A 17,240-nucleotide genomic window follows, 5' to 3' on the forward strand; every position below is an offset into this window, starting at 1 on the left:
CAGCTTTATTAGTAACAGATGTGTTCATGGAAGTGCCATGGAATGAACATTCTCGCATTTCAGGGTTGATTTTGTGATGCTTTTTTTTACCGCGACACACTTGTTGTGCTGCAGTGATTCACTGTTCTCTGTGCGGCTGTTGAACAGTTGAAACTGGGCCCGAGGTGTCGCTATCATTAAAAACACAGATCAATGAAGCGGCAGTTTTCCTGACAGCAGCTGGAGGGACGCTCCACTCGGAGAAAGTTTTGCAGCGACTTTATGAACAACATTTAACAAGTGCCTGTTGTTCATTAAAACAACACCAGCCATTATCGTCTCTTATCTCAGGAACCCTGGAATTAAAGTGAAACTTGACTTTAAACTCCATGATTACAGGGTGAGCAACCCAGAAATTGAATTTATTCCCACAATAATTCCACCTGTCTCGACGCTGAAATCGGTCTGATTGAACAAAGCGAAAGGTTTCAAACTTAGGTGAAATCCTGACCACCAACTTATCGATTGTGTCCCAGAAGAGTTTTACATTTTTTTATTTGAGGCAGAATTATGATTTAATAGTTGAAGTACTTTCTGGAGTATTGTTAAATACTTATATACTTATATTTTTCATGTTAGACCCTTGCGTGATGAATTTAAGAACCTTTTTTATGTGATAGCGGTGCAAAATTGGTGCTTCAGAGTGTTCAAAACAACTCTGCGTCGAAAAAAGGTTATCTTGGTAAAATAAAAACATTTTGTCACTTGAGCTCTAAAATATTTGTCCATTGTAACAGATGTTTTCTTTAAAAAAACAAAAAAACGAAACAGTATTTTCAAGGTTTTTAAATATAAGCTACAAAATGTTTTTCATCGGTACCAGTTTTTCTTTTTTAAATATCAATACTTTATAAAGACGTGTGTTCATAACTTCCCACTCTCTAGAACTCACTCCTACAAGCATCAGGAACTCGATACAGAGATTTAAATCACTGCTCAAAACCCATCTGTTGAAACCGCCCACACTTATTGTCCATTAACTATTGTTTTTCACTTTGTCCTTTGTTTTGTTAAATGTCTTTAGTTTCCAAAGAAACCCGCTATATAAGTACGATGTGTTTATTATTGTAACTTTTTTGATTCTGTTTGTATTGGGCTACTGTAGTCGGTGAAAACTGGGTTTAGCTTTCTGTGCGATTAGCGTTTTGCTATTAGCTATTAGCCGCAGCTTGTAACATTTAGCTCGCTAACATGACTCGGATGCCGTTTAAAGTTGGCCTAAAACTATTCCTAAGAAATAACAGCAAATTCAACCAATGCTGTTTTTGATTAATAATTGCCTTGTTAAAAGAATAATTCCTCATTGAATTGGTGTTAAACTGTGTAAAAATGTAATGGGAATTTAATTAAAATGATTATCTGTGAGTCTCTTTTATATGTTGATAAAAATGTTGTGGCTAATTTATCCCTGAAATATTATGAAGACCAGTGGGTATTTCATATCTTTATGTGCATCGATATTCAGTATTTTGGCAAGTTTGACACTACTACTATCCTCACCATAATTGAACCGTACAGCTTAGTACTGCAACCATTTCCTGTTTCATATTTTTCCCCGATCCTCGCATTATTGTCAAGTCATTCATATCCGATATTCTTTTTCATGATACCGTATTAAAAAAGAAAGACAATGGCTTGTAAATCATATGTAATGAAGCCTAGTTTATTAACATGTTTGTATGTCACCGTTTGTTAATTTCTGTGTTGCAATTAAAACTTCTGGCCTCTAGATGGCACCAGCCATTACATCTTCCGATGTAAAATGAATATTGCAATCCCGCGAAATGTGTGCGATGACTGAGGACGAGAGGATGGAGTCGGCTTCAGCGTTTCGTTTGGAAATCTTTTGGTTTCAAAACAAATGAAAACAGAAACGACTTCATCAAGAGTCATGTGGTCTGTAAATTCTACAACACCAGAGTCAAGTACTCGACAATAAAACAAATATATCCTTGTTCCTACAGTATTGCAATTGATTGCAATATATAGTATAGTTTCTCCTGTATCGTATCGCCGTATTCCTAAATGAAACTGATCTAACTGTTAAATGTTTTGTACTTTCATTTATCAGGGCTTCACCTCAACCACCGGTCCTCATCTCACCTACTTCTAAATGTGACATTATTATTCACTAGCATTAATCTGAATACATTTGTTTTGTTATGTTTGTTCCACACTTACAATTAACCTTCTTCCACACAGATGGTTATTGTTTTTGTTGAGCCTTTTTTTTATTTTCGTTAGCTGTACAGGAACCTTGTTCTCTGCACCTGCCGATGTCACACCACTTTAAAAAAAAAAAAAAGATGGAAATGTAATCAGTAGCGAGAATGTTTGCCATGTCTCTCTGAACAGCATTCGGATCTCTGCTCCGGGGAAAGAAAAAGTCGGTGAATCCAGAGGGGAACGCGAAGTGTAATCAAACCTAATCAGCTCCGCCATCAAGTGATTTCTTGTGTTTATAGAAACGCTGATTGGCACTAATTCATCACCTAAGTTTATAATCTGTGCTTTAAATCAACTCATTTCACAAGCTGGGTTTTTGCAATTACCTCCCACACCAAGGCCTGAAAAACGACTGAGGAGCGCGAGAAACATAGAATGTCTGATGAGGCCCGTAATTGAATACCTCTGTTTCACCAAACTACTTGTTTTACCTGATTGTATTTACCAAGAAAATTAAGATGTTTTTTACTGTCTTAAACACCATGAAAGCCAAAACTACATAAAACAAGTTTTAAAGTATGTATAAGTTATTAAAATATCAGGAGGAATTATCCCATTTTATTACAGATGTACTGTACACTTCACAGTGTAACTTCAGCCAATGTTTAGAGCATTTTATTGACCCAAACGTCTGCCGGAGAAAACAATTTTGCTGGTTGTCAATGTGACTTTAACTTGTAGTATTGAACAAGAAGTATGTCAGACTTACAACTTCATGGACTCTTGCAACATATGACTTGTTTTTCTCGGTAGGAAAAGTGTTCGACTCCTAGTAAAGTCACAGCTGACGGACCTGAAAAAGCTTTTTTTTTTGCCTTACAATACATTTATTAAACCTTTTGTCTTGCTAAATGTTTCTACAATCACAGTTTTTTTTTTTTAATTAATAATAAAAGCAATCTTTTGCTATAAAACAAAGAAAAGCACTGAGGCAGCACAAACCTCTGCCAAAGGCTTATTTTCATATGATTTTTTAAAAATCCAAAGTGTACAATCGAATTGAAAATGAAACTTTCAGGATTTGAGAATTATGTTAAATCAAACTCCATCTGAAGGTATAACACCGAGGTTTTATAAAAATACCAGGAACCATTGGATATTATGTTGGATTACTGAGTGCTTATATCTTCGCTGAATATTTTGGTTATTTATACATTTTACTCAAGCTGTCCCTGAATGACAAAACCTTAACATTTGACATGAATCCAGATGAGGCCAGAGAACAACATCCAAATCTAATACATTATTGGCCCATTTCTAACCAATCCTGAAAGCTCAAAAATATTATCTGCTTTTATTTTTGAGACCTTCTGTCTACAAACTAAATAAATAAACCAATACGGCAGATTACAGAACCCTCGACATCCCTTTGGTGGATATTATACAATGCTACGGGGAATAGAGAGTAAACATTTATTTAATTTATACCCTACAGCTACTTTTACTTCATCATTGAATATAAATATGCAACAAGCATACAAACATAAAATACATAATGTGAAATAAAAACAGTAGGCAATACTTGATAGTGGTAATATCTAGAGAAACAACACTTGGGCTTTAGTCAACCAGGTCTATTGAACACTTTGACCACTAGATGGCGGCAAAGTACCTACAGTTGAACTGTTCTTATTGGGTCCATCCCCAAGAATTGGGGTCAATCATGGCATTCATAATACATGAATAAAAATTCAATGGTAAGCCTGAGATGTGTGCTGAGTCATTGGCATCACAACTGATGACTAAGCGCTTCTCTTTCACAGCACAAATGGATTCGACAGCTTGAATCAGGACAAATATTGCTCCATTATGCAATGAACGAGTAAAAGCTGTTATCAACAAACACAATGAAATGGTTCTTACTCTGGACAGATCTCCGACCTCCAGGTAGAAGCAGATGATGAAAACATTCCATGTCATCCACATGACCAGCCAGGCGGCGTACTGAGGGCAAACAAAGAGACACAACATTATTTATCATTTGTAAACGTGTTCATTTTCCACCACACATATTTTTCAGTTACATTCCATTGTTAAAAAAGAATGTGTTTTTCATTCTTAACACTATTAATTTAGTTATTTCAAACATTTCATTATTTTCTAGATACTACCTGATGATTTAATTTAGGTATGTATTTCGTATATTTATGCTAAACATACATATTTTACATTCCTTAATGCACCTCAGATTTTCAAAGGAGAGAATAAAAAGTTTTTTTCAGGGTTACAATCAAAGAAAAAATGGAAACTCAGACTTTATGCAAAAATATAAAAGAATACCTGTGAATTTATAACAACAAAACCTTTAAATAAAATTAAATGTGTGGTTAAAACAGCAGAGACATAAGATACTACAACTTGTTTAATACATTTGAAAATAGAAAATAATAAACTCATATATATTTGTTTTATCTGTATATTGATTTTGTTTTTTTAGCATTTGAAAACAGTGGGTAGTTTTATGTAACATGCTGCCATAACGCACTATTCTAAAGGAAAACATTAATGGTTCAAAAGATTTCTTCCCCATTAATAACATTTACTAAAAATGTAATCGAAATCTGTTTGATCTTTTTAATCTCATTACCACCTTGACGTGGGATTATCTGTTAAAATCAAAATAGAAAGAACATCACAAGCTAGTAATCTTTTTTAAAAGACAGCAACAATCTCCGGTCGACCTCCTCATAGTCAATTTCACTCCCGGCTCCTCACATTACAGATGTTTGTCGACTCACCCCAGTGACGTATCTGGGCCTGAACTGGATGGTGCCGAACAGGCCGAGGATGACGATGATGATGTGCAGGAAGTTGATGAGGATGGGGGCCCACTGGTACCCCAGGAAGTCGATGATCTGTCGCTCCAACACGCTGACCTGAGAGAAGAAGCAGAAGCGAAAAAAATCAAACTTGTGGCGGAGGCGAATTCTTGTTTCCACTCGGAATCGCGTTAATGATGTAAAAAGTAGGTAATTGGCCCACTGGGCTCGTTCATCTCCAGACCCACTTTAGGGTCTTTAGCTCTGCTGGGATTTTGGGAAGTCTGGGCTGAAATTTTAACTTCGGAATTGATTAGAGGTTGTTTCTTTTTTAATTAGTAGCTTTTTTTTGGGTCCTAATGAAGTAAACTGTCGCCGATAATCAATGGACTCCAGTTCAGAACCATCAAGTGTGTCGGTGTGTGTGTGTTTGTATAATCCTGTGTGTGTGTGTGTGTGTGTGTGTGTGTGTGGGTGACAGAGAGTGTGTGCATTATAGGTTTATTATCGTTCACTCACTGCTGCCTCCTGCTGTGATACTTAATGAAGCTCGCACAGCAGATGATATAGCTCTACTAAACGTATTATTACACAACAAAAGACACACACACAGACACACACGTATGTCAGTGTCAACACAAACAATGTTCCCGCTCGAACAATATTTCTTTTAAACTTTTATTCTAAAAAATGATTCTAAATCGTGACTTTTTTCACAAATAAAAGAAGAAAATGTCAAAAAAGTAAAAAGTATATTTAAAATATTGTTAAAATGTCCTATTTCTTGTTGTTTTGTGATAACTGATCAACTCTCCCAGTTAAATAGTTTTAACATATTGACTTTATAGTTATTTTAGTATTGTCGTAAAACTTGATTTGATGCACACACGCAGACATGGTTGAGTTGATAGCCCCCTAGAGTGAGACCATATGGCAACATCACAGTCTGTCACAGTCGGAGCTTGCACACACACACACACACACACAGATACACAGGATGCACCACACAGACACACACATCTTAACCTTGTATACATCGAGCTGACATTAGTTCAAATGTTCCTGGATAAAGAACAAGAGGATCTGATGAATATGCGCCAGATAATAGGTGTGTGTGTGTGCTTCCATGAAGCTGCAGCTCCGGGGGTCTCACACTTGACAGCACCTGCTGTCAGGCGACACAGTGGGCTCAGCTGGCCCCATAATATGTGTGTTGTGTTGTGTTGTGTGTGTGTCACAGACTGAATTTTCCGGACCTTATTGCACCTCATTTTATTATGCACAAGTGTGTCCTCCCATTGACAATTATATAGTGTTGCAATAGTTATTTTCTTTCACAAACACACACACACACACACACACATTCAAAAGCCATTACGAGAAGTCAGAGGCCTCTCAGCCCATTACAGAGGCCCCTGGGGGACCCCTCTTTCATCACCAATAATATAAACAGTCTCCGCAGCCACAGCTGGTCCGCACAATAAACCACACACTTTACACAAACCCAGACTTATTTTAATTTGTTTGCACAATTTGGGAAGCTGTCGTATCGATTGCTCTGGTTATTAGAACTCCTTCCTGTCAGGCCGCTCTGGAAGCTTGTTGGCATGACACAGCATTTTTTATCACAATGGTGCTTCCATTGATATTCTGCTCGGGTTTATATAACTCTCTTCCACAATGATGTGCTGAATAAATGGGTTTATACAGAGTTCAAAAGTTAAATATCAGACTTATTTGGTTGCTGATGAAAGAATTGAAGCCATCAATATCTGAAAAGACGGAACTCGATTCTGTTTTTTTTTGTTATTTCAATCAACTCAGCAGATCAAAATAGCTCAGAGATGTTCATTACTGTTTTCTTTAAGTGCTGTTCAAAGTCCTAAAAGACACCCACCAATTTCTTCATTTTACTTTTTCTACCAGGATTCTAAGATGGTTCTATGAATAAATAAGAAACATTCTTAAGTGTCCGGCTGACCGTTATTACAGCAATATACCTGTTTATCAGTGGCCCCTGGTGCGGGGCCGGGAACCGCAAAATATTTGTTACTGAGCCGCACAGAAAGAACAGAAATATGAAAGCATTTTTGCAGTGTTGTTTATTACTGTCTCAAAGGTGTTTCGTTTTACAAAATCCTATTTTCTAGGCAGTAAAATTCATCTGTGACTCTTGACACGTCTCAGTCAAGTTTATTCAAACGAAATCTTCAAACTAGTCAAACAGATTGAAAGACTCTATACGTTTTATTTTTAGTATTTTTTTATATAAGTTCTGTCCGTGACTATAATTCTAAGATTCAACCCGGTCCTTGATAGCGGTGAAAAAGGGGTGTGTTCCCTGATGTATATGTTTATCATTGCTTTAAATTAAGATGTATTACTAAGTCATTTGTTCAACAAAAGCATCAAATAAATGCATTTATTTAATTAAAAGCTTTAAAAAGTTTATCCTCCCTTTAAAATATATATATACTGTAAGTATATATTTATATATATTATATATATATATATCCTCACAGGTTAAATAACGGTTTAAATAATAGTGCAACTATCAAAGGTTGCTATATTTCAAATAAACATTGATTATTAAGATCATCATTTAATAGATGATGCCGAATAAGTATGCCTTTTTTCACATTGGCGAGATTTTTTAAATGTAGTTTGGATTGGATTTTGTACAATGTTTAAAGTTTTAAAACATTATTACTAACCAACACATAATCATTTCAAAGACTCAATAGACTTCTTATTTTTAAGGTCATTAAATATATGTTTGGTTTTATTTCCAACGTTCTCAAACAAAGAACCTGGGTTAAAGCAGCAAAACGTAAGATTGAAAAGATTGTATTCAGCGCCCCTAGTGTTGCAAAAGGTGAACTGCATTGTAATGATGGCTTATTTGTAAAATACCATATGTACATGTAAGTTAATGCTCTTGTTGTGTCAGTTTCTGGTTCTATCTTCCTGGTAATTTCAGAAAGAACCTCAGTACTTCATAAAAAAAAAACCTGTACCACCCCTAGTTGCCACGTACTGTTCTCTTCGTTAACAATAAGCTATATATAGCTAGAGAGTCCTACTGCACCATTCATGATCGTTCAAAATGAAACTTATCATTACAGAAAAAAATGTCAAAATGTTACATAGTGCTGCTTTAATATGGGTTTATTCATTAGCTACAGATTATTTTTAAATAAATAATAACATTATAAATGTATCAACATCAGTACCTTGATATTGAATTTTAACTTTGAAAGTTTGATTAAACTTTTAAAGCACTTACAATTGAACTTTAGTTCAGCTTTAATAAAGGTGTAAGAAATGAGTTTAGGTCAATGTTCCTAATGAAAAATAGCTTCTATATAAAAAAAGAAACAAAAAAAGCAAAAAGTCTTGTTTTGTAGTTGAATTTGATGAGGTGAGGCTCTGTAGATGTTTTAATAGTCAAGTACCTCCTATAATACCTAAAAGTTGTACTCGTCTCAAGTATAAATACAGAGAAAGAGGATTTTGTTTGAATTTCTGAGTCGCACTTCCCGAAAGTATTAGATATAAATTAAACTTTAAAGCCTCTTATCTTTGTTTGTGAGCTACGTCTGCAGGTAATTATCGGACGTCAAAAAATAGTCGAATCAGAAACACCAGACGAAAGATTTGCATCCATTCCTTCCCTCGTTTCCATCTCCTCCATCTATCACTCCTTCATTTTCCACCATTAGCTTTCACGTCCTCCTCCTGACTCACTTTTTCTTCTTCTCTTTCTCCCCGCAAGCTTTTATCTCTCCCACTCCCACTCCCACTCCCCGGGCCTCATCTTCCTTCCCCTCTCTCTCAGCCTTAAGTAGTCACAAATGCTTCCTAATAGCCTCCAATGGAGATGAATTGATCGTTGTGTGAACTGAATCGATAGGAGATTGCTTCTGCCGCTCGCTGCGGGACGCTGTGCAGGCGGGCGGTCATAATTAAGTTAACAGTGAACCACCGTGGCTGCAGAGTTTTATTAGGGGAGTAAAGTTTACAGCCATCACGGGCGGAAAATCCAGACGGAAGGAGGATTTTTACAAGAAGTCTGCAGTCGGGTTTTTTTTTCGGATTCATCCCTTCATCCGTTTCTCCGTCATCGTCTAACTTTTTTCTCACTTTACCCCGGCTGACCTCATCTCCTCCTCCCTCCCGATCCGCCTTCTATAATGGGATGAGAATTTGATCAGCACTTTTTTAAAGGTCACGAGCAAAAGAGCTGTGAGCCGACACGCCGGGAAAACGAGGGATTGGAGGAGGACGAGAGGATGTAAACCAGGAGTGGACCCTCGAGTATCTGTAAAGTTTAATATTGGACAGTCTTATCGTTTAATTACTGGTATAACATTTGGTATTTAATTTAGAAGACAGCGCTGTTACCAAAAGGATCACTAGAGGTCGCAACCTCATGAATCATCAATGTTTAACTAACCAAGAACCTTATTTTAGGCCTGGTTGAGTTGGATCTGCAGGGCCACGAGGACACAGAAGATCATTTTCGGGGGAAACAAATGGAAGCAGGATTTAAAAACTGGTTTATTTAACTCAATAAAGTTACTTTATTAAGGTCTGACCTGCTTTTATGATGACAAAAAATGTAGTTTACTCCATAAACGAGAGAAGTATTATCTTAGAAACAGTATTAAAAAGGACATTGGACCCACAAGATTTCTGTCGTTATCTAGCAATGATGTACCAGCTCCAGAAAGTTGTTGATGATCTCGGCCAAATTAAATAATGGGACCATGAAAAACCTTTTTGGCTGCAGTTTCAAAACAAGGCTTTACACGATTTTAAAGCCGAGATACAGAAACTGGAAAAATGGTAACATGTTCTTGAAAAACGTTGTGTATAAAACATTATGAACACATTCACATTATAATGGCATAACATTTATACGGAGTTATGAGGGTGTATTATCATGTATTGCAACTCATAAAAACATTTATGAAGACGAATAAGTGGATGACGTAAAAAGCGTGAACATGGTTTTGCAATGAAATTACAAATAACAATTTCAAGAAAACCTAATAATGTTATTTGTAATTACAATGTTTTAACAAGACTGTAATTACATTAAAATATGCTTGACGTAGACGATTATAAACCACCACAAAATCGTCTATAGAACCATGCAATGACTTATGAATGCTTTAATGATTCAATGACTTCATTGAAAGTGTTAAAGGTCAACTATTGTGTTGGTTAATGTGTGTCAACACCTTCTGGAGATGAAATCTTGTTTATTATAACCACGGCCACTCTGCTCTGATTGGTCAAGCATCAATGTTTGTCACTGCGCGTCATCAATACTCGACTGCTCTATCGCCAAGGGACAGCTGGCAGGAGGAGTGAAGCCATTATTACGTCATAATGGCTCTCGTAACCTCTCATTCGCCAAGATTTCAGACAGGGGGAGAACTTTATAAAGTACATGGTCATGATGAGGGACTTGTAGGTTAGGTCAGTCTGTCAAACTGAGCCTGAGAAACCTGGGTGTTGTATTTGATAAAGACATGTCTCTTGTTCAACACTGTAGAAAACTGACCAGAAACTGTTTCCTTCAACTGAGAAAAATCTCTAAACTTAGGAAAATGCTGTCACAACATGATCTGGAGCTTGTAATCCATGCGTTTGTTTCTTCTCGTCTGGACTATTGTAACAGTTTGTTTTCATGTCTTAACAAGAAGGAGCTGTCTCGCCTGCAGTTGATTCAGAACTCTGCAGCGAGAATTCTGACCCGCTCTAGTAGAAGAACTCACATTTCTCCGGTCCTTAAAACTCTTCACTGGCTTCCAGTTTCTTTCAGGATCAACTTTAAAATTCTGGTTCTTACTTTCAGAGCTATTCATGGTCAGGCTCCTCCTTACATCACTGATCTGATCCAGCCTTACACCCCAGCTCGGGCTCTGAGGTCTGTGGATCAGAATCTACTTATGGTTCCACGCACACGGCTCAGGACCAGAGGAGAGAAATCTTTTCAGGCTGTTGCTCCTAAGCTTTGGAACAATCTTCCTCTCTCTTTGCGCTTGATGGAGTCTACTGATTCCTTTAAGAAACATCTTAAGACGTTTCTATTTGTGCAGGCTTTTCCTTGAATTTCTCGAACTCCTGTGTTGTTCTCGGTGTTGTCTTGATCTTTGAAGTATGTACTGTTTTGAGTATTGTTTTGATTGTTAAAGCGCTTTGTGACCCTGGTCTCGAAAAGCGCTATATAAATATATATTACTTACTTACTTACTTACTTACTGCATCTTGGAGAAAACTTCAACATTTGAAACATGTAAGTCAGGAAAGATGGAGTTTTACATTAGTTGCCTTTTAAAGAGTTCGACAACATAACCAAAATTCAAATATTAAAGTTAATTCTTATCAGGGGTTGCCAGAGCAAGTAATCCTCCACCACAGCACCTATTTGGCATCTTTCCATGTCGCGTCTATTTTCAAATCTATCCGTTTCTTTTCGTCAGTTCTTTATCCTGGCATCACCATGTCTAACGTTCTGTGTCAACATGTCGTCTCTCTCTCCTCTGGATCAGAGTATTCATTACCTCCTGTCCAAGTCATCTAATAAAAAGACAGTGTGAGAGATGCTACACAAACAATTGTCAAACTAAATCCTTCAAAATGTTGAATTTATCGTCCAAAACGGTTCGGTTTGTGTGCAAAAACTACTTATAAAATACAATATATTAAGACTACATATTTATAAGTGATAAAACAATTAATAAAGGATGACAAACTCAGCCAAAACATCAATAATAATGAATACAATAACTTATATTGCCTTTTTTCCCAAGTCCTACTCGTAGTTGTAGATTATTCCTGTCAATAATACAACAGTAGTTTAACCTGAGAGCATGTTTTTTCGAGGGCATACGTGTTGATGACATTGACTGACAGCTCATATAGATGTTGTTAACGTATCTCACATCATGCTTCGCCACATTATTGACCCCGGAATCTCAAGGTCGTCCGATCGTTTATAAGTGAATCAAGATGGGTCTCACATCCACCGCGTGGTGGAATTCTAATGGGGAGAGTGAAGAGGTGATGGTGGAGGAGATGGAAAAAGAAAGGAGGGGGGTGTTCAGAGACTTAATGGAGGGAGAGAAAGGGGAGACAACAGATCTGAGAACAGATGAAATATGTAGAAGGGACCCTGCTGAGGGAAGAAGGGCAGACGAGGAGGAGAGAAGTTGGACCGCTGGACACCGGCAGAAGCCTCACTTCCTTCCCGTTAATGTCACGAACGTCTCCTCCTCTCTTCCTCCATCTCATCAAGTCTTCATATCAGATGTGTCAGCCTCTCCCTCCCTCCCACCTTAATCTCTGCTGCTCTTTCAGATAAAAAGACACTTTTATGGAGTCTGTTGACGGTCAGAGAGTTCAGCCGTCTCCGTCTGCGCTGATAATTATTCTTTCATATATCGCTCTTTCATTCACCTTCCAATAAACCGACACATTGAGAGATGATTTCCTCTCTTTTCTTTATTTTACATTTGACAATGTAAAATGTTGTTTACCTCTATGGAAGTATATTAGTGCCATCAGGTTATTGAATGATAAATTCAACATTTCCAATGTAAGTAAGTAAGTCATTTTTATTTGTATAGCGCTTTCCCAGACCAGGGTCACAAAGCGCTTAAACAATCAAAACAATGTTCATTAAAGTATATACTTTAACGGGCAAGATAAAACTGTATTATTATCTCTTTTTTTTTACTTTAATTTAACAATTAAATTAAAGTATTTGCATATTGAAAGGATACATTTGTTTTTATTATAAAGTTGAATTCAATAGTTTGCATCTTTAAAGGTTGAATTTGTTTTTATTGAATAATTTCATTTTAAATTGTATTTAATTTAATTTTACATATGCAGCTTGATGTTCTAAATCCAATAATGCCAAAATACTTTTTCTAAACGTCACATGATCATCTGTGTGTCTCATGATTGGCTGAAAGTTTGAATTGAATTTATGCATTAAAAAAAACAAAAGATGTTACATTTTTTCTTTTTTAATAATTGGGATTTGAATCTCAAACTATGTTTTAAAAAACAAATAACATTTCCGAATAATTAATTATTGAGAAATAAATTGAAACTTTCCATATTACATAAAAAATACTGGAATACATTATTTAAAATATATATATATATATATAAATAACATATATTAATATTACGTTACAAAAAATATAAAAATATTACATTTTAATGTTATAATTTTCTGATAGTATTCTGATGGAACTGATGAACTTCCAAAGAAGTCAACAATGTTTTACATTTTTAGCATTTAAAGGGAAAAAAGAAACTAAATATTTGATTTAAAATCATTTAAAATGTTAAATTCAACTATTAAATATCCTGATGGAACTGATACACTTCCATACACTTCCAAGTGCTTGACTTGATGCCACATATACAAAATCAATCAAAATATGGAGAGAAAGTAAAGGAGGTTCTTCAAAAATAGCAACCTACAATTTCAGAGGAAAAGCTGTAAGAAAATCATTAATCTTGAGTTCCTGACCAGAGCCGACGTCTCTGGTTTCATGACCTGTTGATCATTTGAAACTCTGGTGATACTGTCTCACGGTTGTTTTGGTGTTGTCGGAGCCGACGCCGATCAATCACACTTGACGGGAAACTGTATTAATATCTGCCATCTGATATCAAAAGCGTTGACCCTGGCGATCCGTCCACTCTTACACTTGTCACAGCTTATGGATCGCAGACGTGATTAAAGACATTTGTCAGGTTCAGTATTTCTGCCAACGCACCAGACGTTGGATGGATGGACGCTATGGTGACCGATCCCACCGTTAACCACGATAACTGGCCGTAGATGTGAAAGCATTTCCATTCCTCCTCCAACACAATAGAGCGATTCTTAGCCTGGGTAACGGCGAGGGTGATTAATATTCCTTGGAAACATTTCCTCATGTAAACGTGACATTTAAATGTCAGAAACCCAGAATAATCAGTCGGTGCTTGAGCTGATCTCCATGTGCAAGTCTTCCACTCTATTTCTGGATCTCTTCTTTCCTCCCTTCATCTTTTGAATATTTATTTCCGCGTCGCCCTGAACACACCATCGGAAACTTGACAACTAAAATGAAGCCGACTACTGTATTAATATATATTATGCAATGACATTATGGGAGAAATAAAAAGAGTCAAACTCTCTGTTTCCTGCTGCATACCAACTGCATTATGGGTAATCCACCAAACTTTAGATTCTTATAGTTTGGCATTTGAACACCCTTCCATACACTTTTTTTTTCAACATATTTAAACAAAGATTAAAAAAAGGTTATCTCAGGTTAAGTCAATTCAAAAGATACTGGTTCCAATTTGGAAGAACTAGATGATAGAATATTTTTTAAATAATGAAATAAGGTTAGTGTTATTATCTGATTTATTTAGTCACATTTTCAAAATCACTAGTTAAATACAATACAACTGATAGACAAAAAACATGTGTTTCTTGTTGTTTTTTTTCCATGATCTGATTGTGGGATATTGTGGAAAAAGCTTCTGTAACATTTGAAAGTATACATTTTTACTTGAGTTGTCATGATACTCAAAACGATCATTTTTCAATATTCAATACCATTTTTGATACCGAAAAGATAAGAAAAAAATGACCCCAAATTTAAATAAATGTTTTTGTCCACAAGAAAATTAAAAGAATGACCTGTTACAACAATTTCCAGATCCACACGTAAAATATTTATAGTAAAAAATGGTTGGCGGAGTTTTTTTATTGATAAATACTTTTTAGAGTTTTGAAAACCTAATTTCCAAACTGTATATTTTTAATTTCCCGTTGAAATTATACCTCATTGTATTTGCTCAAGGGCTGCAAATGGCACTGAGACCAGACTTCACATATGTCTGGTCATTTGTCTTTTTCCTGAATTTATATGTTTCATATTTATACCTTTTTTCTTTACTCGTTTTTAATAAATTTCACCCTGTTTTTGTTTGGACTTGTCTTCGACAAGAGATAATGGACATGGACAATATGTATTAACATAATATAATTTGTATTGTATAACTTCAACTAGTATTTTCTTGCATTTGAGAATGTTTTTTACTTTCACTCTTGGGTCCCCCGTTTATTTCAAACATGTATCCTCATCTCTGAGGCTAACGTGCTAACGTTAGTGTACATTTTTAAATGATTCAAGAAAGTTATATTGAATAAAAAATGAAATAATTGAACATTAAGTAATCTTGTAATTTATTACATACTGCAAAGTGCCATATATTGTGATATATTTCGCAATAGTCTCAATTACAACTGATAAGGGAGGAAAGGAAATGTTCACTTTGCATTACAGACTCATACATGGCAAAGAGCCACATGTGGTTCTAATGCTAATCCGCGTTCAAAAAGTAGGGCCAGCTGCAGAAGGTTTTCTCCCTGCAGATTATACAAAAATCATTTATCTCAGCAACAAGAACACGTGTGTCGTCAGGGTTGTTTTGAGTTCTGAGAAGTCAAATCATTACTGTTTAACTTAATGAACAAGCAGGTGAATACTAAAGCGTGGATGCTAATCCCTGCGTGGACAAAGGATTGTGGTTTTCCAGTCTAGCTTACTTGTTGTTAGCTTCTGTCCAATTAGAGTTACGCCTCCAGCTCTTGTAATGATTTTGTCTAATCCATGCAGTGAGTTCACGTCTTAAAGGAGATAAAGATTCTCCACATATTTTATGAATGATTGGTTTCATATTCAACAGTCGTGTCTGGAATATTAGCACACTCTAGAAGAGACCCATAAACTGCTGCGAGTGGGTAGGAGATGGCTGTTTCATTCATTTCTATTCAGGCTGATGAACTGAGAGAAGAAGAGAACAATTGAGCCTTTCTCATCTTAAGACATGAACTTGCGATCTTTTTTTTACATTTGACAAATACACTGTATATATACATATATATGACTTTAATCTTATAGTCAATGTGATGTAAACAACTTTAATCTCGCAATATATATGTAAATAAACTACTTTAATTGTGTAGTAAATGTAATATATACAACTTAAATCTCATATAATTGTAAATAAACTACTTTAATTGTGTAGTTAATGTCATATATACAACTTTGATTTCAAAATAAATGTAAATAAACTACTTTAATTGTGTAGTTAATGTAATATATACAACAGTAGTCTCAAAATAAATGTTAAAAAACTACTTTAGTCTTCTAAAATGTAATATATACAAGTTACATCTCTTAGTAAATGTAATATACAGTATATGACTTTAATCTCAACATTTTAAAATAATCTTTGACTATATATATATATATATATATATATATACTACATATACTACTATATTATATATATATATACATATATATATATATATATATAATATACTCAAAACACGTATTATTATTATGAATTAACTATGAATAACAAAAGCCTGTTTTTCTTTAGAAACCTTTCTTCAACATGTTTACTTAAACTTGCTTCTTCCATTTCCATTATGCTCTGTGTAGCTGTACGATAGACAAAGTAGCACACACACACTCACACACACACACTTAGACACAAAGATGCGCTTTGGTCCATCACTCTGTAAATGAATTATCAGCCCACGATGCTTTTGTGCTCGTGCACTCTTATATCTTAATGCTCGATCTATGAAGGCCCTGCTTTTATGAGCCAAGTGTGTATATAAAGGTGTGTGCGTATATGTGTGTCATTTAAGGGAATTCAAAGGCTTTTATGAAAAATAGGAGTTATTAAAAAAAAAAAGCCACCTCCATGTGAGCCTGGGGGTCCAGACTGTGTGTATAAAGTATGTGTGTAGTCTTGCAAATACTAAGTATAGCTTCATTGTTTACTTCATAATAATTAAGAATTTATTGTATGTATGCAAGTATTTCAAGTGTGTTGCAGTGTGTGTGTTGGGAGTGGAGATGACACCAGACAAAGCCACAGATGGATGCCCAGCAGGCTAGGAAACATTCAAATCACACACACACACTCACACACACACATTAGTAAACACACACTGATAAAGACGAGAGTCTCTGAGTAACCTCACTGGGGAAGATAGAATCAACCACATTTCCGTTTGTGGTGTGTTTGTGTGTTTATCAGTGGTTCAGTAATGGATGTTCAGGGTTAATATAATAAAATTGATTTCATTATTCATATCTTCAGTCG

General features: G+C 35.6%; 1 protein-coding gene across 2 annotated transcripts in view; it reads right to left on the reverse strand.

Annotated features, from left to right (window-relative positions):
* nkain2 (sodium/potassium transporting ATPase interacting 2) overlaps positions 1-17,240 on the reverse strand; it is a 106,522-nt gene that overhangs the window by 44,548 nt on the left and 44,734 nt on the right. For both annotated transcript variants that reach the window (XM_087812177.1, XM_087812178.1), the window contains exons 2-3: positions 5,004-5,141; positions 4,129-4,209 (exon numbers count right to left, since the gene is read on the reverse strand). In XM_087812177.1, the coding sequence (XP_087668303.1) occupies positions 4,129-4,209; positions 5,004-5,141 (219 nt within the window). The remainder of the gene's footprint in view (positions 1-4,128; positions 4,210-5,003; positions 5,142-17,240) is intronic.

The sequence above is a fragment of the Callionymus lyra genome, chromosome 17, assembly GCF_982586985.1.
Source record: "Callionymus lyra chromosome 17, fCalLyr1.hap1.1, whole genome shotgun sequence".
Lineage (NCBI taxonomy): Eukaryota > Metazoa > Chordata > Actinopteri > Syngnathiformes > Callionymidae > Callionymus > Callionymus lyra.